This window comes from Podarcis muralis, chromosome 1 (assembly GCF_964188315.1).
Source record: "Podarcis muralis chromosome 1, rPodMur119.hap1.1, whole genome shotgun sequence".
Lineage (NCBI taxonomy): Eukaryota > Metazoa > Chordata > Lepidosauria > Squamata > Lacertidae > Podarcis > Podarcis muralis.
In genome coordinates, this window is record NC_135655.1 from 82,578,642 (window position 1) to 82,604,458 (window position 25,817).

Here is a 25,817-nt window from a genome sequence, read left to right on the forward strand (position 1 = left end):
TAATATTTGTTTATATCTGTCAGATAACTGCCATCGGCTCAGGGGCGAGAGGGGAAAAGGCGGATGGATTACAGCGAGCCCCCAAAGATCGTGGGAAGCAGCACTTCCTCAGCAGAGGAAGGAAGCCACGCCTCTAGAGGGGAGGAGATGCAGGGTTCGGAGGATGCAAGGCGGTGCCAGGACACCTTGCCTGAGCAAAGCGGGGAGGAGGGAGGTCCCCCGTTACCCAAGCCTTCCTTGCACAGTAGGCTTTCGCACAGAGAGGGGAGGCGCAGAATGGGGGTTAAGAAACTACTTTGCTGGGGAAGATTTAAGGACCGCCCACTCTCAGATTCTGCCAGTGAATGAGCAAGACATGGAATAGAGGCGCTCTGCATCAAATGACACAGTGCACACACACCATTTGAATGGGAATGCCCATCAACTTTGTGGGGGTCTGGCCCCCTCAAATATTTTATTATGGGGGCCAAAGCCCCCACTGCCCCTAGGAGTTGACTCTTATGTGCTCTGGTAACCTTTAGGCTAGATTACTGCAATGTGTTATATATGAGGCTGCCTCTGAAGACAGTTCTGAAACTTCAGCTCCTGCAGTGTTCAGTGGCCAGAGGCCAGGTTGCTCGCCAGGACAATATGGTTTGAACATATAACACCAATCCTGTCCTGATTGCACTGCCTGCTAATGGGCTCAAATCAAAGTGCTGGTTTTGACCTATACAGCCTTAAATGGCTCAGGACTGTAATACCTCAAGGACTGCCTCTCCCCATATGAACCAACCTGGACCTGAGATCATCATCTGAGGTCCTTCTTTGTGTGCCTCCTCCACAAGATGTCTTGAGGGTGGCAACTGAGAATGGGCCTTTTCTGTGGTGGCTCCCCGTTTGTGGAATACTCTCTCCAGGGAGAGTAGATATTGTTAGGTGCCAGGTGAAAACATTCCTCTTCTCCCAAACTTTCTCCCAAACCTTTGGCTAATTAGACTATTAAACCTATTAAACTGTGAGAGGTATTGTTTAGTTTGTTATTGTGCTATGTATTTTTGTATTTTTATACTGTAAACCACAATGTGATTCACAGATGAAGGAAAGTATAGAAATTTAATTAATAAATAATAAATAAATGCATTCGGTTAAGCCTGCCCAGCCCCACTCCCTATTATTTTTAAGGGGAAAGGGTTATATGAACCATTCCAATAGACATTCCATTGCTGGCTTGCTAGCAGTGGCATTGCAAGGGGAAACCCAAGCCCTTTGCCCTTTGTGTTGGGCATTGCATCTCCTATGACTTTGCCTCCCTTTTAAAATTATTCTGTGTACCTGTTATTACATTACATTGTATTGTATTATATTATATCATATTATATTATATTAATTATTTACATTGCTTACAGGGCAGCTGGGCACATTGCAAAGTGCCTTACAATTGAGCCACTCATCATCTTAATTTGTCCAGAAGCATATATGCGTCTAAATTAGCATAAGCAAAACTTATGTCATGTGATAATCTCTAATGAAAAATGGAACATGGTTTTTTTGTGGGGGATCTTTTAAAACAGTTTTGGCCCAATTAAACAGCAGGCGGCCACACACCCCGGCCATCCTGATTGGTCAGCCAGGGGGTGTGACACGACTGGGAGTCCCAGTGATGTGGGCGGCATCCCTCCGCCCACAGCCAGGTCACCGGGAGGCCCACAGGCCCTCCCGCAATGCTGCCCCCCGGGGAAGGGGAGCAGACTTTTTGAAACTTACATAGGTGGCATCTTTCCCCCTTGCAAATATCTCACATGATACCAGGGGCAACATCAGCCTGCTGGAGGGGAGTTTACATACATATATGGTGGTTTTGCAAATCTGTTCACCCATGTTAGGCTTTGGCATTCAAAGAATTGAGTTTAATATACAAAGCGGGCCTGCAAACTTCCCCTCAGCTTACTTTACTTGGAATAAAGGACATGTCTGCTCCACCAATTGTTCATAAAGTACTTTTAACGTTCCTCCTTGTGGTGGCATGTATGGAAATACCCATGCAATGGCACACTACCTTGGGCTTGAACTTTGAAGCATAGTACTCCAGAGCATGGACAAGAGCCCTGGCTGAGAAGACATAACAGATTCGTGTGACCAAAGGGAATTCTAACCCCCATCAGTTCTATGAAGTGTGGTAACCATTTTTGGATTACATGCATCAAGAAGACTGTGCTTATAAACCTCTAGAGAACTCATGGCAATATGTGGGCGGGGGTGGGGGGGGAATTGGAGTGAACTATAAGAATTTGATTTGATATTTTTAAGAAAAGCGATTGATGTGTTGGGAGCTGAGTTGTTTTCTGTGTAATGTGAAAAATGAAAATTATTTAAAAAAACAAACAAACATGCATAGAGGGACCATCCTGGTGAGAATATGAACTAGCCCATTTTATCTGGTGTGATTAGCTTACAGGGACAGAACTATGCTGTGGGAAAGTGGGGGGGGGGCAGATCTGGGCAAGATAAGGAGGGGGGGATCGTGGGTCATTTTTGTCATGATACACAGGCATGTCAAGGTGTGATGTCCAAACCAGCATTCGTTCCAGAGAACCTGCATCTGCCTTTCTCTAATTTAAAGTAACGTCTTTGAAACAGAGTTGAATTTTAACAAGGCACTGAGGAGCCAATTTGCCAGAACTTTCAGACTTCTTGCATAAGTTACATAATGGCAGGCTGGCAAGCGATAACTTTTTAATCATGCCCTCGAGGGCTTATTAGTATAGCTGGGAGTTGACTCGGTTGCCGGAGATATGAGTCAATTACCTTAAACTGATCACCTCAAATCCAGAGGCAGAAGCACTCAAAGGGGAAAACCCCTGGAGTTTTCATTTTTGTTTTCTTGCCAGAGTTGGGACCATTAGGCTGAAGCAGTGCACACAATCTCCATGGTGCATGTCTTCGTTCCCAAGAAAGGAGAAAGAATTGGCTACAGAAAATTCCCTAGGAGAGATTGGTAAGGGGAAGAAAAACTACTTGTATGATCTCCAACTCTGAGACTACACAGAACATTAATCATGCACTTCTATCTTCTATTCTATTATACATGACAGAGTAAATCACCTCTGAGTATGAGTACCATTCTTGTTAGCCACACACCCCCATCTTCCCAGTCTGGGCCTGCCATTTGTCCTATCCCCTGCTGACCCCACAGGGAAAAATCACAGAACATAGAGTTTAAACTGAGAGTTGCTTATAGAAAGCAGCTATATGCAAATCAAAGCATGGTGTATTTGCTAGAACACAGCAGAAGTTATGGGAAAGGGACATTAATTCATCCTACTGTAAGCTGAAACTTCAGCCATGAGTTCCTCAGACTCAGAACAAAGCCCACCCCAATGGCAAACATTTCCCCATTCCTGTAGGAAAGGCATTCTCCATCCACAGGAAATTTGAGTTGTGGCAAGGCCGCCCTACCATTACGCAGACTGATGTAGGCCATATTCACACCATATATTTAAAACAGTATGATATCACTTTAAAGAGTCATAATAATAATAATAATTTATTATTTATTCCCCAGCCACTCTGGGCGACTTCCAACAGAATATTAAAATACAATAGTCTATTAAACATTAAAAGCTTCCCTAAAGAGGGCTGCCTTCAGATGTCTTCTAAAAGTCAGGTACAGTCATACCTTGAGTTGAATGTGCTTCAGGTTGAGCGCTTTCGGGTTGCGCTCCGCAGTAACTCGGAAGTAATGGAGTGTGTTACTTCTGGGTTTCAACCACTTGCGCATGCGCAGACGCTCAAAATGACGTCACACGCATACGCAGAAGCAGCAAAACACGACCCACACACGTGCAGACACTCCGGCACGTCTTACGTTCCGTTCAAGATGCGAACGGGGCTCCAGAACAGATCCCGTTCGCATCCTGAGGTACCACTGTAGTTGTTTTTCTCTTTGACATGCCACTACCAAGAAGGCCCTCTGCCTGGTTCCCTGTAACTTGGCTTCTCGCAGCAAGGGAACTGCCAGGAGGCCCTCGGTGCTGGACCTCAGTGTCTGGGCTGAACGATGCGGGTGGAGATGCTCCTTCAGGTATACTGGATCGAGGCCATTTGGGGCTTTAAAGGTCAGCACCAACACTTTGAATTGTGCTCGGAAACATACTGGGAGCCAATGTAGGTCTTTCAAGACCGGTGTTATATGGTCTCGGCGGCTGCTCCCAGGCCCCAGTCTAGTTGCCACATTCTGGATTAGTTGTAGTTTTCGGGTCACCTTCAAAGGTAGCCCCACATAGAGCACATTGCAGTAGTCCAAGCAAGACTACTTGGCTTCCCCCAAAGAATCCTGGGAACTGTAATTTGTTATGGGTGCTGAGAGATACTAAGAGAACCCTATTCCCCATAAAGACCTACAATTTCCAGAGCTACCTGTGAAGAGGGATTGATAAACCACGCTGGGAATTGTAGCTTGGGGGGGGGTAGGGGGTCTCCTAATAAGGCTTAACAAGCTTAACAAACTACAGCTCCCCAAATTATTTAAGGGAAGCCTTGATTTCATAGTGCATTAAATCTTTGATGTGAATGTGGCTGTAGTCACCTCAGATCGCTGATATTTGGCAGGGGGAAGGAGTTGTGGCAAAGTGTTGGAGGCTGAAGCCTGTGTGTCTGCCCTGCCTTGAACAAGCCTGCTGCCCTCTGGTAAACAGAAAATGAATTCCCCTTGCCAGGATGGCCCATCCAGTTTCACCGCCTGAAAAAAGATCTCTATGAGATCCCACGAGCAGGAGTGGAGGAAGGGGGTTTGTGGGTGCAGTCCGCCCTGGGTGTCACCACTGAGGGGGGTGACAAAATGCCAAGCAGCACTCACCAAAATGCCAAGCAGCACTCCTGGGAGAGACGCGGCGGCTTGGGCGTGCACAGGTTCCGCGCTGCCCAAACGGTCTGCCCACTGCCTCCCCCCCAGCTGTAGGGCAGCTGAGTGAGAGGAGGCAGGCAGACTCCAGAGGCCTCACGGTGTGCCCCGCCCCTATGGACGGCTCACCCCACCCCTGGGCACACCGCCCCAGGTGCCCGAGCAGCTTCCTCCACCGCTGCCCACCAGATCTCGACAGAAGCTGCATCCACCACAGCCACAACGGCCACACAACCCCAGCAGTGACAGGGGTGGGTCTATGGAGACACAGCTTCCTGGGATTCCAGACCCTCCAAGTGTCCCTATTTTCCAGGGACAACCCTGGATTTACAGAATCCATCCTGGTTTCTGATTTGAATGTCCTACTTTTCCTTAGGATGTCCCTATTTTCATCAGAGAAATGTTGGAGTGTATGGAGTTAAGCGACCCCTGAGCCAAGGAGATAAGTAACTATACAACCTTTAGAAGACACCTGAAGGCAGCCCAGTATAGGGATGTTTCTTCATGTATAATGTTTTATTATTATTTTTTATAGGTTGGAAGCCACCCTATAAATAAATTATTATTATTATTATTATTATTATTATTATTATTATTATTATTATTTCCTTTTTAGCACCATTGGAGGTGTCTTCATGTTTTATAGGCCCATGCTTTAAGCCAAGGTTGGTGGTAGTAGTGGACTGTGGCCTTCTTGATGTTGTTGGGACTCCCAACTCCCATCAGCCTCAGCCAGCATGGCCAATGGTTAGGGATTGATGGGAGCTTGTAGCCCAGCAACATTTGGAGGGCCACAAGTACCCCATCCCTGGCTTAGATCATTTGGAGTTGCCTGGCTCAAGTTCCTAAGGCCCTATGCTGTTTCTCAAGTCTCCATCATTACACAGTGGTACCTCGGGTTACAGACACTTCAGGTTACAGACGCTTCAGGTTACAGACTTCGCTAACCCAGAAATAGTACCTCAGGTCAAGAACTTTGCTTCAGGATGAGAACAGAAATCGCGCAGCAGCAGTGGGAGGCCCCATTAGCTAAAGTGGTACCTCAGGTTAAGAACAGTTTCAGGTTAAGAATGGACCACCAGAACGGATTAAGTTCTTAACCTGAGGTACTGCTGTACAAGGTGCTTTACAGTGCAACATAAGCAACAGAGACATGTCCCTGACCCAAATTTTGTAAGAAGGAAAAGGAGAGGATGAGTGGAGCGCCTGGAGGAAAGAGGGTCAAAAATAATAGGAGACAAATATGTTTAAGTGCAGCTGCACCTATTTAGCTCAGGTAAAGAGTGAAACCAAAAGGGCATCACAGAACAAAAAGGCTTTGAAAAAAGAAGCTTGGAGGAACAACTATTGTATATCACTAGCTTAGAGTTCAGAAACAATAGCTTGAATCTCCTATATTGTGAATAACATTGCGCAGAGAGCCTATAGATGGATCTTTGGTGACATCTAGCGGCTAGTTTAAAAAATGTATTCATTCAGTCTTTTCAAACCAAAGGAATGGGAAGTTTTTCAATTCTAGGCCCGTTTAGATTTTAAAGAATCAAGTACCAGGTAAAGAAACTATGTGGAGGTTATACACGACTGTATTCTGCTTCTCTATCCATTACTAATAAAGGATGCAATACCCCACATTACTGTTGATGAGTGCTGACAATCCACATGCTGCTGTGCTTGCCACTCAACCATACCCTGGTCACGAGTTAGGCTTCCTCTTGCCTTCAGACTTTTTGTTAAGTATCTTTCCGTAAGAACAACCCCTCAAATTGATAATCCCGTCATCACACACACACACAACTGATGCAATAATTTTAGATTAGATGGCACAGCTTCTGTTGGCTTCTGGCTCTTTATTAGCTGAACTTCCAATGGTTATGCATTTTTCAGGGCCATATCTCCATATGCAAAAGGTGGAGACACATAGAAAGTTGGTGGTGCATGCAGATTGCTGCATGTCATTAGCTGGAGCTATTACTGATGCTGCCCATTCGCACAGTGGTTGCATACTACCATTATCAGCTTATGAAAAAAGGTTTGCATCTTTGACAAGTCACCACTTTTTAACATCAAATCATAAGATCTCAGGGCGGCTCACAAGATAAAATACAAGGTAAAAACATTATTGGCTGAGAACCAAGTTTTGAAATTTAAAAAAAAACCAGACTCATCAGAATGGTATGCAGAACAAGCTGGTGCCTCTGTGGTGTATCTTCCAATTGCAGGTTGTATGAAATAGTGTTCCAGGTTCTGCAACAAGACCCAACTTCTGTTTATCCATAGCTGGGGGGCAGGGACGACCTGGTATAAGACAGAGATCATCTCAATAACAAGGCTTTTAATGCAAGATAAATAATGCATTGCACATCATTTTGAATTGGTCGTATTAAACAAACAAACCAGATACTTGTGGATGAAACTAGCAGAAGATGTCAAAAGTATTTGAAATATTAATTAGTGAGTTATTGATCTGAAACATAAGAGCTGATTTGAGAACCTGGAGAAAATGAGAGCTGTACTGGACAGTTGGTACAAGATTGACTTTTGAGTGTCTTGAAATAGCAGGAATGGACAAGTTGACAGATTTGGTTTATAAGACAAATGGTATCCTCTGTAATACAAAATTTGCTTAGACATGGTCATGTTTTATAAAGTATTGCACTACAAATGTGGGAGGCATAAAGCATGAAATAAATTTATTTTTGTAAATAATGTTTGATGTAAGTGTGAACTGCATGGCTTATACATAAGGGGGAAGCTTTTTAAAGTTTGCTTAAGTTTTCCTCTTTCCCTCAAACTTCTCTCTCTGTTTCATAGCAATGTATTATATTGGTTTTCAAAAGTGTACAACAAGGAGTAAAGAATAACAAAGTAGCAAATGCAGGCCTCTCATTGTTTACCCTGTTGAATAAAGTTCATAAAGGAGGTAGACAAGCAGTGGGCAGGTTAGCAAAGAAGTCTCTCCAAAAGAAAGCATACAGAGCAGGTGGCTTTTGAGCACCAGAAGAAGAGTTAGTGTCTGCAAGGAAGGGAAATGAAACAGTTTCAACTGTATCAGGTTTGGCATTGCCTTTAGCCAGCCTTAAATTATGAGTAAGTTTTATATGAGCAATGTGTTATACATAGGGCTGCCTCTGAAGACGGTTCGGAAACATCAGCTAGTGCAGAATTCAGCAGCCGGGTTGCTCACTGGAGCAAGTCGGTTTGAGCATATTGCACTGATCTTGGTCCAACTGCACTGGCTACCAATTAGTTTCCGGGCCCAATTCAAAGTGCTGATTTTGACCTATAAAGCCTTAAATGGCTCAGGACCACAATACCTCAAGGAGCACCTCTCTCCCATATGAACCTACCCAGACCCTGAGATCATCTTCTGAGGCCCTTCTTCGTGTGCCTCCTCCTTGAGAGGTGCGGAGGGTGGCAACACGAGCAGAGGCTCCCCGTCTGTGGAATGCTCCCCCCAGGGAAGTTCACCTGGCACCTTCATTACACACCTTTAGGTGCCAGCAGGGTCGGATTTAGGTCTGATGAGGTCCTAAGTTGCTGAAGGTAATGGGGCCCTTTATATGTCCAGCTGTCCTTTGTCAACAACAAATTGTCACTGTTTTTTGTGTTTAATATATGCTATATGGTAATTTATGGACCTAATAGGTATTTAAAGCCATTTGCACATAACAAAATATGTATTTTATCAAAGTATTGTCAAATACTATTAAGAAGTATATTAATAGTAAAATAATTGTTAAGTTCTAGCTGCATGTAGGTTTTATTTTATTTGCTTTTTATCTTATATTTTGGAAATGTACATCCAGGGGTTTTTTTTCCTTTAAATTTTTTTGGGGCCCCCAAGAGAGTGGTGCCCTATAGCTTGTTGAGCTTATACAGAAATCCAGCACTGGGAGCAAGGCAAAACATTCATTTTTAACCAGGCCTTTGGTTGGTCTGTTTGACATCTTATACTATACCCTTTTAAAATGTGGCTCTTTTCTGGGGGAGGGTGGTTATTGGGGGGTGTTGTTTTTATTCTGATTATATATGTTGTGATCTTTTCTGTGAACCACCCTGAGACCTCCGGGTATAGGATGGTATAAAAATTCAATAAATGAAATAAATGAAATAAATAAATAAATAAATAAGCTTCTCCATCAGAGCTAAACAGCAGAGACAACTATTACCAGTCAGCGAAAGGAAAAGTCAAAAGCCTCCTGCCACAGTCATTCTAGCAGTAACAAAAAGGAAGACACTGAGAGCTGTGTGAAGTAGCTTAGGACCAATAAAGAGAGACAGCAGGGCTAAGGAGGGAGACTTGGGGACTGGTGATTTTAGAAATACAGTTAAATACAAGATCCTAGAGTTGGGCCACATAAGGGAGTAAGATCCCTAGCAGAGCAGCCTCTCCAGCAATTTGAGGATAGAGATGAGGTCCTATAGCTCAACTTCACTGGAGTAAGATGCCAGCAATGGATAACCTTCAGTGCAGCTTCCCGTCCTGTTGCTAAACTAGCCTCAAATGGTGCCAGCGTCCTTTCTCAAAGGCCTATGGAAGTTGGTGGTGGAATGCCACTTCTTAGCAAAGCTGTGGACTTGAAAGCCCTGAAGCCAGTGGTTCTTTGGATCAGTCAGGGAAGTCAACAGCTAGGCAGGAGTTTTTGGCTTCTCGTTTACGGACAAGTCACAGAGACATGGGATCCCGGCACCTTCCCACTTCAGAAAATGGCTGTACCAATCAGGCTGGGAGAACCACGGATGATCCAGATGAAGGTTTGGGGGGGGGGGGCAAAGGAAACAAGTGAACCCGGCTTCCCCTCCACACCTGTAGCATAGAAAGCAAAAGGAAATTCCCCAGATGCTGAAGGAATTGGTGAGATGGAAGAATGAAAGGTAGCGCTGGTGTCCTCTAGGATTCCATTGAGAGCCAAGAGACATTCGTACTGTGACTAATAATTTGCAATAATTGGTGAAGCTGACAAGCCTTGCAATATAGTCTGAGATTCAGAACACCCATTCCTCCCTCTTTTGCTGTCTTATAAAATAAGGCTCGGTTAAACCCTTCCCCATTTCTCTCACGGAGAAGACTACTGCCACTACTGTAATAAGGTAAGGGGAAGCATAACTGGAAGGATCTAGAACAGATAGAGCAATCTCAGTAGGAACAACATCTTGATGGCCAAAATGTGCCTTAGCCAAGAGAGCAAAAGAGGACCATAGTTCCACCACCTAACATGTGCCAGGTCTTTGGTCTCCAGGACTCCTAAATATTTCTTTTTAATGCTTCCCAGAGGGTGAAGTTGGCCTCTGTTGCTAAGGAAACCTGGTCATGCTAATTGATGTTGAGGCATGTAAGTTGTCGTTTGGTATAATTGACCTCTAAACCTTCAACTTTTAAAATTTACGTAGTTCCTCTTTCAAAGGTGCAATTCCTCCAACAGGGCCTGATAACTTCCCTCTTCTTTTGTCTCATTTTTCTTTAGATTATGAGTCGAAGGCAAGGAACTCTTCTTTTTATTTTTGCACAGTGCCTGGTGCAAATTAGGGAATTAGAGGTGGTGATTATGATGTTATATTGATTCCTTTCTTTTGACAGGAAACTACTTTCACTTCAGAAATCCACCACTACAATTTTAATATCTTATCAGTCTTGCAATGTGGGGTGGGGAGAGAACCAACACCTGGCTTTGCAGAGTGAGGGGTGCCACTATAAACTGCTGCACTGCTGGTATATATAGTAAGTTATAATGAGCTGATTAGGAATTACTCAGTTGCCATCTTGAAGTGAAGAAATACATTTTGTTTTCAAACAAGGTTTGCCTAACTTGATTCCAAGCTCCCTTTTGGGTTGGAGAATGAAGAACAACATGCACCTTGCAGATTGTGAGTCTGCTCAGTAGAAGTCACCAGAAATCAACAAGTTATGGAATATGAAAAAGTTATGGTAGCTTTTGCCATCGTAAAATTTTGAGGCAGATGCTTCTTAGAACTTTTGTGTGGTATACAGAGGAACAAAGAGATCTAAGGTAATGAACAAGTTCAGCAGTAACAGGTAGGATGGTCACTGCAAAATAAAGAGCTGAATGTTATTTCTCTTCTGTTGCATTACAGACCTGAGCTTTCAGAATCAAGGTATATTTCATAAGATACTTGGGGGACTGGGAGATGATTCCAGATTAACATTCAAACAACAGAACATTTGCAACAAGAATTAGAAACCAGGGTGTTCCTTCATTTTAGAGTCTACACCCAATAAACTAGCTATTCTGGGACAATGGAGTCTTCTGTCTGTTCATGGGAAAGACAAGCCCTGATCTTCACGCCAGAGCAGAACAAGCTTCTAAAGACTGTTTTTCACTAATGAAGCCCCTTATCACTGATCCTGTTGCAGAGTGAAAGGTGAGCCTGCTCGCTTCATTTTCAGTGTATGTTATTTGAACTGCCGTAGTGCCATGACTAAAAAACTTAGTTCACTTGTTACACAGAACAAAGGTAGAAGCTGACTTCACACACGAACAAGTATTTGTGTAAAAGTATTTGTTGATTTGTATAACTCAGCTATTCTGTACACAGGTACACAGGCTGTACACTTGTTGAGAATTACATGCAAATAATTGTACACCTCAACTGTTGTGTACATGGGTACTACACAGACTGCACAGTCATTAAATGTGAGATGTAAACATCCCTTATGAAACTGAGTTATGAATCAGTCCCCAGTTCAAATCTCAACCTTCCTATGAAGTCACTAGGTGCAAACTACTGTCTGTCAACTGCAGTCCTCCACATCTGCAATATGAGAGATAATTATACCGACTTACCTTACGCAGTTGTTGTAATGATTATAAATAGACAGTTGTCAGGATTGTAGATAGATGATGCATGTGGGGTGCTTTGAACACTTGAAAATGTTTTATTTATTTATTTTTGTTGATTAAATTTGTATACTGCCCTTCATCCAAAGATCTCAGGGTGGTTCATAGCATACAAATTCAAGATAAAAACACAAAATAAATAACAAAAACGGTGGGGATGGGACCAAAAGCAACCCTCTTGACTTGCAGTCCCTCCTCAGCCACATCCCCTCATCCCAGGACACCTCCCTCATTGGCCCTGCTTTGCACCCTCCTTGAGTTGTTTTGCCTAGCTGGAATGTGCCCTCAAACTCTAATAATGTGTCTTGCTTGGATAGATGGATGGATGGATGGATGGATGGATGGATGGATGGAAAGAGGGGTCTGTGAGCATGTGTCTGCCCTGGCCACCACAGGCATGTGGTCCCTGGAAGGTTACGCAAAAGTGAATGTGGTCCTCAGACTGAAAATGATGCCCTGTCCCTGCAGTAGGACATTCATGTAGAATTTCATTTCTAAGTATGATTCACCAAGACCTTTGTAGTAATAAGAACTGACTGATACAATTCCCCCCCTCCACTATTTAGCAGATATCAGAATATGGAAGCAGCTGTAGAGGGAAACTGCACCGTGGTGACTGAGTTCATTCTCCTGGGATTCTCAGAAGGTCCGGAACTGCAGCTGCCCTTGTTTATGGTGTTCCTCGTGATCTACATCATCACCCTAATGGGGAATCTGGGGATGATCATGTTAATCAGGGTCAACACCCGGCTTCACACTCCCATGTATTTCTTCCTATGCAACTTGTCCGCTGTTGATATCTGTTACTCATCAGTCATCACGCCAAGGATGCTGATGAACCTTCTAGCACAAAGCAAATTGATTTCCTTCAATGCATGTTTTGCTCAGCTTTACTTTTTTGTGGCCTGGGTGTGCACTGAATGTTTCTTGCTGGCCAACATGGCATATGACCGTTACATGGCCATCTGTAGCCCATTGCTCTATTCCGCAGCTATGTCGCAGAGAGTCTGCATCCTGTTGGTTGCTGGCTCGTGTTTCATCGGCTTCACAAATGCCATGGTCACGGTATGTTTTTTAAGCAGGTTGCCATTCTGTGGCTCTAACATCATCAGACACTTCTTCTGCGACACTCCTCCCCTATTAACGCTGTCCCCCGATAGCCATGTCACGGAAATGATCATTTCCTCCCTCGCTGGGTTCACTACCATTGGATCCTTGTTCATCATTGTCTTCTCTTACGTGTTCATTCTGGCAGCCATCCTGAAGATCCGATCAGCTCAAGGCAGACACAAGGCCTTCTCCACCTGCACCTCTCACCTTACAGCCGTCACGGTCTTCTACGGGACTCTGATATTCACATATCTGCGTCCCAATACAAGCTACTCGTTGGGTCGGGACCAAGTGGCTTCCGTGTTCTACACAGTGGTAGTCCCAATGCTGAATCCCCTAATCTACAGCCTCAGGAACAAGGAAGTGAAGGAGGCTTTCAGGCAATCCGTGAGGATGAAAATGTTTCTGCAATGAATGCAAAAACAATTTAGGGCAATTCCTTGAGGAGGCCAACAGAAATGAAACAGAATTCTGTGAAAGCTTCTGAGCATATGTACACATACCCCTCAACCTCTTTATCAGACAAGATGTTAAAAAACACACGCTTGCACACCTTTCTGTTGGCTTAATAAAGGAATTTCCCTAATATGCACTTTGGAATTTTTGTTATGAGCCAACAACATTTACTTGGGGGGTTTAAAAGAATTTTGTAATTTAAATAGTAATAATCATGTAACAAAATAATCATAAAACAATAAATGGACCAACTCTAAAATCTTCCCTATGTGGGTTCCAATCTGAATTAACATAGACCTTGTACACTGTTGTAGATGACAACGGCTAATCTATGCATGGCAAAACATATGTTACCTCCATTGAGTTGTCTTCACTGAAATAACTAAAACATCCTTAGCCACCCAGTTCTATTCAATTATGGCTCAATTAAAGCAATAGCCCTTTCTTTTACTACAGGTATTAAATTAGTTCAGCTAAAGCAACTGTGCTATCACCACTAATTAGTGTTGATTTGAATGGTCACTATGTTTACCTTGTGTGGTTTGCATTTAAATGCCACAAAAACAAATTTCATGCTCTTTTGGTTCTTCTGTTTGCACATATGTGTGTACCAGTTAAGGGTAACATTTCATGCATCTGATGTAAAGTCATTACACAAAAGTTTCTGCCACAATCAATCTCATAAGTGCCACGAGATCTTTGGTAGTTTTACCTACAAAGGTGGCTCCTCTGTTGAGAAATGTAATGCAAGCATGCATGCATTCGTTCTGTTTAAAGACCTTCCTTCATTGATTAGGATCACATCATAACAATACAGCTGGCATGTCCTACTCCCAAGAGACTGTGATCTACTCCCAGTAAAAAAAAAATGGCAGTGATCTACCCATTGGGGAGGATTGCACAGAGTTTTTAAACTTTTCCCCACAACATTTTGTACACGATAAGGATCTACCAGGATCAGCCGGTAGATTGTGATCTACTGGTTGCACATCCCTGCAAGACAGCATCTGCCTCGGAGCTGGACCTCAGTGTCTGGGCTGAACGATGGGGGTGGAGACGCTCCTTCAGGTATACAGTGGTATCTTGGGTTAAGAACATAATTCATTCTGGAGGTCTGTTCTTAACCTGAAACTGTTCTTAACCTGAACACTTTAGCTAATGGGGCCTCCTGCTGCTGCTGTGCCGCACTGCACAATTTCTGTTCTCATCCTGAAGCAAAGTTCTTAACCCAAGGTAATATTTCTGGGTTAGCAGAATCTGTAACCTGAAGCGTATGTAACCCGAGGTACCACTGTACTAGAGTTGTGTTACTGCCCCCCAGGTGACTGTGATGGGAGGAGTGGATCTCTCACAGCTATGTCCACCTGAGTTCTTGACACTTCGCCAGTAGGAACTCAATGGCTGGAGAGCAGAAGCTGCTGTAAGACTGAGAGTCAGTTTTTGAGCCAAGGTCAGCCAATCAGCTTCATGGCTGAATAGGGATTTGAACCACTAAGCTCTCAAACCACTATATCATTGTGTCTCTTTTTATCTTGACTGCTTCCATTTGGGGGCAACCATGACTAAGGCTACAAGTTGTGCATTAGTGTACCAGAGGAGGAGGAAGACCTTGATTCATACAGATTAAGGCATATTCTATATTTCTTGCAAATCCTCCCACCCATTTTACCTGTGGATGGGAAAGATGGGGGGAAAATGGGACTGATGCAATCACATCTAGCTTGATCCTGACTTCACTACATCAGTAGAGCTCATGCAAGGGTGTCTCAAAGGACCATCAAGTCCCAAAGAACCTGAGGCAATGTAGAAATACTCCTGCACTAGCTGATTCTAAGCCCTTTCAAAGCTGCCTTTGCAGTTTCCAACCTGGAAATATTGCAAGGTAATTTGAAACCGAAGTGCTACCTGGAAAACTGGACTCTTAATTGTTAGCCAACAGAGGCTAACAACAGAGGCCCATTTACCCTGCATCCAGTGTGTGTTCCCACCACTGGTTTGGGAAGCAGTATGCACACGACATTAGCGACTACTCATATCTATCCTGTGCCTGCACTTTGATGCATTTTCCCCTAAACCAGCTTTGGTCCAAATTGAGAAAAAGAATGACTTAGCTGCACTTTAAGCTCGTAGTGTGTACATAATCTAAGACTAACCCTGTGCACGCTTCCTTGGGAACAACGCCCTGCCCGAAAACATAGTGAGCGTAGAACCAGGCTGTAAACCAGGGCTCTTTTTTCAGCCGGAACTCTCTGGAACTCAGTTCCAGCACCTCCCAGGTGGGCACCATTGCCATTATAAGAAAACAAGGGAGGTGTTCATGATGAGTTTCGGCACCTCCTTTTCTAGAAAAATAGCACTGCTGTGAACTATTTTATTTGAAGACAGCAGAGCCCACACACTTTGCAGCTTAGTTGGTCGTCTTCAGTTAATTGGTGAAATGTTTTTATTTTTAAAATGATGGAGAACAGAATGGAAAACCATGGCCTGCTTAACTGAAATAGAAAACAGCATTATTATTTTTCATCCTGGCAAGGTTCCCCTGAATAGTACCATTAGGAACTGAAATATCTGAATGTTTTCATTCTTCAGGGAAACAGAAGAGCCAGCCTTTGCGGAGCCATGTGAAGCACAGTAAGTCTGACTCATCTGTACAGTTTCTTGCAGCGTCTTGTAGACAAAAGGCCTGAGGCTCGCACTGTTGTTGAGGCACTCAAAACTAGCAATAACCAGCAGATAGATGCCAGTTAAAATGTGAGGAGAAAATTGTGACAAACTTACTTGAAGGCTGAAGGGAGGGAGGGGGGGAGGTCTTTACCATCCTCCTGAAAGGACCAAGAGATGGATCTGATGAACTTTAGATGGAAGAGAATTTCATAATAGAGGAACCACCGTGAAGATGGCTTTGTTACCTTGCAGGTCAGCCTATCCTATGCATCTTTTGGTGGCTCATTGATATACCTCAGTATACAGAGAGGTACATAAGGGAAGCCCCTCTTAATGTTCCAACCCTGTGAGCTACATGTTTGATAATGACCCATGGGCAGATCTTCTCTGTGGAGGCTCCTGGTTCTGAAATTTGGTGGGTACCCACATTGCTGGCCTTTAGACGCCATCCAGGTGAGTTCTTGACTGTTTGTTCTGGCATTGCAGCAAAAATGCTGATGTTTGTGGTATTTCTGTTGTGTGTTCTGGTGGGATTTCTGTAGTATGTGGTTTTAAATTGAGAGTTGTTGTTATGCATTTGTTAAAACAAACATACAAAGTAAAAAAAAAAAGTCACTTTGCTATGTGAGTAAATCGCCCTCTTTTAAAATATGTAAAATAGCCAAGCTAGTTTTTTAAACAGACAACTTTGCCTTAGTGTGAGTTTACACAATCATTGTGTGCACTGTTAGTTTTAAGTAAAAGCAATCCTGACGTTCGGCCTTCTCTCTGCTACTCCTTGCCTCTCTGCATCTTCTGCCTGAGATGGCTGGCTCATTCTATTTGATGGTAGGATTAGCCCTGCAGCAGGGGCAGAAAGCAGGGAGGGGAGACAATGCACATCAGGCCACCCATCCGCCTTGTTGCTGTGCTTACTGGGAGGGAGAGGCAGTGGGGAGGTGTCTGCACAATGCAGACACAGAAGCAGAAGTGCCACATTGACTCTGCTGTTGTGTTCGCACTGCAGCAACCTCCCCACCATCATACCCCTTCCTCTCTCCCTTCCTGTAAGCACAGCAATGTGGCAGGTGGGAGGACAGGCATGTAGCACTCTCCACCAGGCACCCCTGTCCTGGAGGAAAAAATTGTGGAACACTTGTCTCCTCCCTTCCCCCCCCCCCTTTTTCCCTTTTTATTTTCTTTCTTTTTTTAATTTTGCATTCAAGATGCACACTTGTCTGATACTTGAGTTAAGAGTTCCTGGGAGGAATGCAATGTAGCACTATGGCAACTTTTGTCAGTGCAAGCACTTTTCAGCTCACCAGATGCAATGCTTCACCTCCCCTCAGAAGCTGGTCTGAGGGTTTTTCTGACACACTGCCCCCCCAGCCATCCTGGGCATACCAGCGGGAAGGAGAGGAGGGAAAGACCCACTGTAGTAGTAGAAGTCCTTGTGCAGACTTCCCATAGTGGGAACAGTTACTTTAGATTAGGTAGATAGATAATAGATGATAGATATAGATGATAGATAGATGATAGATAGATGATAGATAGATGATAGATAGATATAGATGATAGATAGATAAATGATACATAGATAGATATTGATTTTATATAGTCAAACGTTTATGATAACCTATCAATAACCAATCATCAGATACAGATCTCTCACCATTATTCTATTGGACCATGCACATGAATGGAGCACTGGATAGAGTTCTAGAAACAAGGTATGATATCTCACAGAGAGTCTCTCCAAAAGCCAACATATGGGGCAGATGGGTTTAAATAATCAGAGGAGGAGTTGATAACAGTAAGGAATGGAAATCGCTGTCAAATAATAATAATAATAATAACAATAATAATAATTTATTATTTCTACCCCGCCCATAAAACACCCAGAGTTTTATACAAAGCTTTATTAGAACCACCCCCCAGAATTATGGAGGCATACCGTGAGTAGAAACGTTGAAAGTGGATTATGTAGGTTGGGTGGGAATTGCACTGGAGGCTTCCTTTCCCCTGCCAAAATGAAGAGTTGTTTGAGTTATAGTTATGTTTCTATGCTTCTTCCACAGAAGATGGAGCATGTGGGTGGGGAAAAAACCCTGTCCTCAGTAGCTGTACTGATGTGAAGAGGCAAAAACTGACCTTCATTGATTAACCAGATTGAATTTCCACCAAGAGGCCAACGAGAAGAAGAAGAGAGAGAGAAAGAGAGAGAGAGAGCCCACATCTACTCATCACAGATTTTAATTGCCCATAAACCGTATTAGTCAAGTCATTGTAAAAATGCCTGAGGGAAACGATAGCACCATAACTGAATTCATTCTCCTGGGACTAACAGACAGGCCAGAACTCCAAGGTGTTTTGTTTGTGGTGTTCCTGATCCTGTACTTGATCACAGTCATAGGGAATTTGGGCATGATCACACTGATTAGGGCTGATGCCCGACTGCACACTCCTATGTACTTCTTCCTCAGCCACCTGGCCTTCCTGGACTTCTCTTACTCCTCAGCCATCACCCCAAAGACACTAATAAACCTTTTGGTTGAGAACAAGGCCATCTCACTGACTGGCTGTGCCGCTCAGATGTATAGCTTCATTGCATTTGGGACTACCGAGTGCTTCCTTCTGGCAGTGATGGCCTACGATCGGTATGTGGCAATCTGTAAACCCTTGCTCTATACAGTCATCATGTCCCGACAGCTCTGCCTGCAGCTCCTTGTCACTTCTTACCTTTGTGGCTTTGGGATTGCAATGATACACACGAGCTGCGCATTCCGACTGTCCTTCTGTCACTCCAACCTCATCAAGCACTTCTTCTGTGACGTGATTCCCCTCCTCAACATCTCCTGCACTGACACCAGAGCGAATGAGATCATTCTGTTCGCCTTCTGCATCTTCAACGGGCTCTTCATCACATTGGAGATATGCATTTCCTATATCTACATTGTCTCCGCCATCTTGAAAATCCGCTCCTCCGAAGGGCGGCGCAAAGCCTTCTCCACCTGCGCTTCTCACTTGGCCGTTGTCATAATGTTCTTCGGGACAGCGGTTTTTATGTACATGCGCCCCAGCTCGGACTCCTCGCCAGACGAAGACAGGATTGTGTCAGTGTTTTACACTGTGGTGAACCCCATGCTGAACCCCTTGATCTACAGCCTGAGGAACAAGGAGGTGAAGGATGCCTTGAAAAGGGTGTTAAACAGGAAAAATGTGTTTTTCTCTTTGCAGAAAGATAAAAATGCACTTAAAACAACTGCTTAAAATGACCTGACTCCTTTTGGTACATTCTTTTTCACAGCTGTAGAAAAATGTTCGCAATACAAGTATGGTGGTTCTATAATGTTCTTACTAGAAGAACTTCAGGCCCTTTTTTCCTTTATTACCTAGAGCCACTTCCTACAGTTATCAAAGATAACACTGGTCAACAACAAATTTGTTGTCTGCGTTTTTTCAGCTGATTTAGTACGAATCTGATGCGCTGAATCCAAAAATCACATTGGTTTTGCTCAATCAGGTCAAGTTTTTGAGCTATGGCCACATGTCATTTTTTTACATTTTTGTTCACATGTACGCTTGTGTGGAGCATTTTAGAAGAAGTTGGTGGGGGTAAAATGCCATGTCGAATAATTGTTTTGATTGGAAATGATTATCTTAATGGCAAGAAGTATTCAGGTCCGATAGTTCTGGGTGATTATGTCAAAAAGGGATCAGTTTGAAGTCATAAAACCTCGAAATCTTCCATAAATTGGTGCGGCTGGGATCAACAGAAAGAACCGGAGCAGCCTCAAGTATCCTGATCTTCAATCAGCACGTCGTCCTGTAGCTCATTGTGATGAAATTCCAGTGCCTATCTTCGGAGAACTTCCTGACATTAGTGACGAAGATGCCTCCCGTATTGAAGGACATGAAGAAGAAGAAGTGGTTCTTGAAGATGATGCTCCACATCCATTTTCCCAAAAGGAGTTGAATAATCTAGTTAGCGACCTCAGCTTGTCAAAGGACTCTGCCGAACTGTTGGCATCCAGATTGAAGGAAAAAAACCTCCTCTCTGACAGTGCTCGCATCAGCTTCTTCCGCAACAAGCATCAAGAGTACCTCCGTTTTTTCTCGGAAGAGAAGGACTTGGTGTACTGTGCAGATATTGCGCAGCTTCTGCTCAAGCTTGGAGTGCCACAGTACAAACCCAAAGATTGGAGACTGTTCATTGACAGCAGCAAGCGATCACTGAAATGTGTTCTGCTACACAACGGCAACCAGTTTGCCTCTATACCCCTGGCTCACTCGAGTACACTGAAGGAGAACTATGAAGCGGTGAAGTATGTGCTGGAGAAAATTGGTTATGATCAGCATAAGTGGTTTATTTGTGTTGACCTGAAGATGGTGAACTTTTTGTTGGGACAACAGTCTGGCTTCACCAAGTACCCATGTTTTCTGTGCATGTGGGATAGTAGGGACCGTGCTCAGCATTACACGAAGAAGGACTGGCCTGTGCAGGAGGAATTGGTGCCTTGCAAAGAAAGGAACGTCATCAACGACCCTCTGGTGGACAGAGACAGAATACTCTTCCCACCGCTGCACATCAAGCTCAGCTTAATCAAGCAGTTCACCAAGGCTCTGGACAAGGATGGTGACTGCTTCACTTACTTGTGCCAGGCTTTTCCAGGATTGACCATGGAGAAGTTGAAAGCTGGCATCTTTGACGGTCCTCAGATCCATCAGCTCATCAGAGATCCAGAGTTCAGATACTCAATGAACGAAGTGGAACTGGAAGTGTGGAAGGCATTTGTTCTGGTAGTGAAGAACTTTCTTGGCAACAATAAGGCCAGGAACTACGCAGAACTTGTCAACAACATGCTGACTGCTTTCAGAAACCTGGGCTGCAACATGAGTGTCAAGATGCACTACCTATTTTCACATATGGACTGGTTTCCTGAGAACCTGGGTTCAATGAGTGATGAGCAGGGGGAGAGATTCCATCAGGACATGAAAGAGATGGAGACCAGGTATCAGGGTCGCTGGGACGCAGTCATGATGGCTGACTACTGTTGGACTCTGAAGAGAGACCTTCCTGCCACTGAGCATTCCAGGAGTTCCAAGAAATGGAAGTTCAAGCCCTGAAGTTTGAAAAATGGTGAAGCAACATGCAGTTTACATGTACTTACCTTTATCAATGCCCACCATTCAGTTTACAGTAAACCTGACCTGATGGAGAGAAACGGATGCCATTTCCTGATTCAGCAGTGCAAAAATACCCTAAATCAGTTGTGGAAATCTAGACAACATTCAAAAAGTAAAAAATTGTTGCCCAGTGTAATTCATGCAAAAGTGAAGCAAATGATGCTTCTGTTGTTAAAATGTGCAGCTGCAGAAGTGACAGATGATGGTATGCATGTTTTAATGGCAAGCATATTTCTTAGAATCAGCCTCTTGACTTCATTCAGGACTCTTACTACTCCTGGCTTGTTCTCTCCACCTTTTTTTCCCTTTCTGCTTGTATCATTTTTACCAGACCAAGTAAGAGATGTTCCAAATATTAGCAATGACGTGATCAACAACCTGGTGCTGTGCCAAAAAAAATTACTGTTGTGCAAATAAATAAATAAATAAATAAATAAATAATCAAAGGGGAAATTACCAAAGGTTTGGTGTAAGGAACTGTGCTTTCCATCCTTTCCTTACTTTCAGTGAAGAACCACAACATTGCCCAATGGTTGAACTGTAAAGAAGAACAGGCTCTCCAGAAACAAATGACAGGGTTACGCTTGTTTGTTTGTTTGTTTGTTTGTTTGTTTGTTTGTGTACCATCCTTCAGCCAAAGGTCACAGGGCAGTTTACAAAATAAAAACACAAAAATACGTATTATAGTGACAGACGAAAAGAATACCCCCACCACACACACACACACACACACACACACACACACACACAAGTTTAAAAGGCCATCAACTCCAAACTGGCAGAGAGACAATTTTCAAGCGCCCACATTATTAGGGATCTGGGGAGTTGCTACATGTAAGCATCCTCTCTACAACAGCTGCATGGAGCCACAAAGGACCCATTCCAATCTGGTACCCAAGCCTGAATATACCAAGCCACAGCACTGTACCAGTTGACTCTTGATATACAGAAGCTAATAAATGCTTCATTCAAGAACCTGTTCTTTTAGGACCTTGCAGTTAACCATTGTTGTGATGCTATTAATTAGTTTCACTGAATTTAAAGCAGCACTCCCCTTCAGCTTCCATGTGATCTACTCCCAGTAAAAAAAAATGGCAGTGATCTACCCATTGGGGAGGATTGCACAGTTTTTTAACTTTTCCCCATAACTTTTTGTACATGATAAGGATCCCACAATCTACCAGGATCAGCCAGGGATCTACCGGTAGATTGCAATCTACTGGTTGCACATCCCTGCAAGACAGCATCTGCCTCGGAGCTGGACCTCAGTGTCCGGGCTGAACGATGGGGGTGGAGACGCTCCTTCAGGTATACAGAGGTATAACCTGAAACTGTTCTTAACCTGAACACTTTAGCTAATGGGGCCTCCTGCTGCCGCTGTGCCGCCACTGCACAATTTATGTTCTCATCCTGAAGCAAAGTTCTTAACCCGAGGTAATATTTCTGGGTTAGCGGAGTCTGTAACCTGAAGCGTATGTAACCTGAAGCGTATATAACCTGAGGTACCACTGTACTGGGGTTGTGTCACTGCCCCCCAGGTGAATGTGATGGGAGGAGTGGATCTCTCACAGCTATGTCCACTTGAGTTATTGATACTTCACCAATAGGAACTCAATGGCTGGAGAGCAGAAGCTGCTGTCAGACTGAGAGTCAGTTTTGAGCCAAGGTCAGCCAATCAGCTTCATGGTTGAATAGGGATTTGAACCACTCTTTTTATCTCGACTGCTTCCATTTGGGGGCAACCATCACTAAGGCTACAAGTTGTACATTAGTGTACCAGAGCTATGCCTCACTGGAGGAGGAAGACCTTGATTCATACAGATTAAGGCATATTCTATATTTCTTGCAAATCCTCCCACCCATTTTACCTGTGGATGGGAAAGATGGGGGGGAAATGGGACTGATGCAATCACATCTAGCTTGATCCTGACTTCAGTACATCAGTAGAGCTCATGCAAGGGTGTCTCAAAGGACCATCAAGTCCCAAAGAACCTGAGGCAATGTAGAAATACTCCTGCACTAGCTGATTCTAAGCCCTTTCAAAGCTGCAGTTTCCAACCTGGAAATATTGCAAGGTAATTTGAAACCAAAGCGCTACCTGGAAAACTGGACTCTTAATTTGTTAGCCAACAGAGGCTGTGTACCCATTTACTCTGCATCCAGTGTGTGTTCCCACCACTGGTTTGGGAAGCACTATGCACACGACATTAGCCACTACTCATATCTATCCTGTGCCTGCACTTTGATGCATGTTTCCCTAAACCAGCTTCGGTCCAAATTAAGAAAAAGGATGACCTAGCTGCATTTTAAGCTCGTAGTGTGTACATAACCTAAGACTAACCCTGTGCACGCTACCTTGGGAACAACACCCTGCCCGAAAACATAGTGAGCGTAAGTATGCATAGAACCAGGCTGTAAACCAGGGCTCTTTTTTCAGCCGGAACTCTCCGGAACTCAGTTCCGGCACCTCCCAGGTGGGCACCATTGCCATTATAAGAAAACAAGGGAGGTGTTCATGATGAGTTCCGGCACCTCCTTTTCTAGAAAAATAGCACTGCTTGAACTAATTTATTAAAAGACAGCAGAGCCCACACACTTTGCAGCTTAGTCGGTCATCTTCAGTTAATTGGTGAAATGTTTTTTCTTTTAAAAATGATGGAGAAAAGAATAGAAAACCATGGCCTGCTTAACTGAAATAGAAATCAGCATTATTATTTTTCATCCTGGCAAGGTTCCCCTGAATAGTACCATTAGGAACTGAAATATCTTAATGTTTTCATTCTTCAGGGAAACGGAAGAGCCAGCCTTTTTTGGAGCCATGTGAAGCACAGTAAGTCTGACTCATCTGTACAGTTTCTTGCAGCGTCTTGTAGACAAAAGGCCTGAGGCTCGCACTGTTGTTGAGGCACTCAAAACTAGCAATAACCAGCAGATAGATGCCAGTTAAAATGTGAGGAGAAAATTGTGACAAACTTACTTGAAGGCTGAAGGGGGGGGGGGTCTTTACCATCCTCCTGAAAGGACCAAGAGATGGATCTGATGAACTTTAGATGGAAGAGAATTTCATAATAGAGGAACCACCGTGAAGATGGCTTTGTTACCTTGCAGGTCAGCCTAACCTATGCATCTTTTGGTGGCTCATTGATATACCTCAGTATACAGAGAGGTACATAAGGGAAGCCCCTCTTAATGTTCCACCCCTGTGAGCTACATGTTTGATAATGACCTTCTCTGTGGAGGCTCCTGGTTCTGAAATTTGGTGGGTACCCACATTGCTGGCCTTTAGACTCCATCCAGGTGAGTTCTTGACTGTTTGTTCTGGCATTGCAGCAAAAATGCTGATGTTTGTGGTATTTCTGTTGTGTGTTCTGGTGGGATTTCTGTAGTATGTGGTTTTAAATTGAGAGTTGTTGTTATGCATTTGTTAAAACAAACATAGAAAGTAAAAAAAAAAAGTCACTCTGCTATGTGAGTAAATCGCCCTCTTTTAAAATATGTAAAATAGCCAAGCTAGTTTTTTAAAGTGACAACTTTGCCTTAGTGTGAGTTTACACAATCATTGTGTGCACTGTTAGTTTTAAATAAAAGCAATCCTGACCTTCGGCCTTCTCTCTGCTACTCCTTGCCTCTCTGCATCTTCTGTCTGTGATGACTGGCTCATTCTGTTTGATGGTAAGATTAGCCCTGCAGCAGGGGCAGAAAGCAGGGAGGGGAGACAATGCACATCAGGCCACCCACCCGCCTTGTTGCTGTGCTTCCTGGGAGGGAGAGGCAGTGGGGGGTGTCTGCACAATGCAGACACAGAAACAGAAGTGCCACATTGACTCTGCTGTTGTGTTTGCACTGCAGCAACCTCCCCACCATCATACCCCTTCCTCTCTCCCTTCCAGTAAGCACAGGAATGTGGCAGGTGGGAGGACAGGCATGTAGCACTCTCCATCAGGCACCCCCTGTCCTGGAGAAAGCAGCACTCCCCTTGAGCTTCCATGAACCATAGCTTTTAAAAATATATACTATATAAATCTCCTAGGTGACTGTATATTGGAGTAGCCAGGGACACAATGGAGAGTGATTCTGCACCTTGAATTGTAGAGGAGCACAATGAAATGTTATCATCATTGCAGCCAGACGATGGTAGCAATGTGTAAAAGGGAAGATCTTGTGCTACTTTTTATGATGAAGGACTGCCACTGTTCTCTGAAGCTTTGGAGACAAGGAAAAAACTTTCATTCAACAGTAAGAAAACTGTGCATTGCATCATGATAAATATTGTTGATTTGTCTTGCAAATTTATTGGCTGATATTTAAAAAACAAGGTCCTGTATTGGTCAACCACCAACCCAGAACCCGGAATATAATAAAATACTATTAAACTTTGGTCCTCAAGGAGAGGCTAGCTTTATTGACTTCTTATCTGGCAACTATTTCCAGCAACAGTAACAAAGATAGCAGCAGTTTATGTCTAGGATGTAAAAATAAACACAGAGAAGTGGAAGTGCTGTTTCATAGAATGGTAAATAATATTTCATATATTTTGAAATGACGATATTAAGAGGAAATATGTGAGGATTGAAGCAAATAAAAAACAAGATCAGGGAATATCACACCTAAGAATCTAGGTGCACAAGCAGGCAAGATTTACAAATAAATAATGATTAACAAAGGTGCAGTATTTTGTAAGC

General features: G+C 43.6%; 2 protein-coding genes across 2 annotated transcripts; both read left to right on the top strand.

The window, feature by feature from the left end:
- Nucleotides 1-12,318: 12,318 nt before the first annotated feature.
- Nucleotides 12,319-13,263, top strand: LOC114601784 (olfactory receptor 5J3-like). Its single transcript, XM_028739292.2, has one exon. It carries the CDS (start codon nt 12,319-12,321, stop codon nt 13,261-13,263), a length of 945 nt encoding a protein of 314 aa, XP_028595125.2.
- Nucleotides 13,264-18,225: 4,962 nt separating this feature from the next.
- On the top strand, nt 18,226-21,279 carry LOC114601820 (olfactory receptor 5AP2-like). Its single transcript, XM_077933266.1, has 2 exons — nt 18,226-19,149; nt 20,542-21,279. The coding sequence occupies exons 1-2, from the start codon at nt 18,241-18,243 to the stop codon at nt 21,073-21,075; spliced, it is 1,443 nt and encodes a 480-aa protein (XP_077789392.1). The 5' UTR covers nt 18,226-18,240; the 3' UTR covers nt 21,076-21,279.
- The last annotated feature ends 4,538 nt before the right edge of the window (nt 21,280-25,817 follow it).

What these genes read in the sequence shown, in the direction of transcription:
- LOC114601784 (XM_028739292.2), top strand. Translation starts at nt 12,319, where the DNA reads ATGGAAGCAGCTGTAGAGGGAAACTGCACCGTGGTGACTGAGTTCATT.
- LOC114601820 (XM_077933266.1), top strand. Translation starts at nt 18,241, where the DNA reads ATGCCTGAGGGAAACGATAGCACCATAACTGAATTCATTCTCCTGGGA. An exon ending in TGAAGGATGCCTTGAAAAGG is followed by an intron (nt 19,150 to 20,541) that starts GTGTTAAACAGG and finishes CTGCACATCAAG; the next exon opens with CTCAGCTTAATCAAGCAGTT.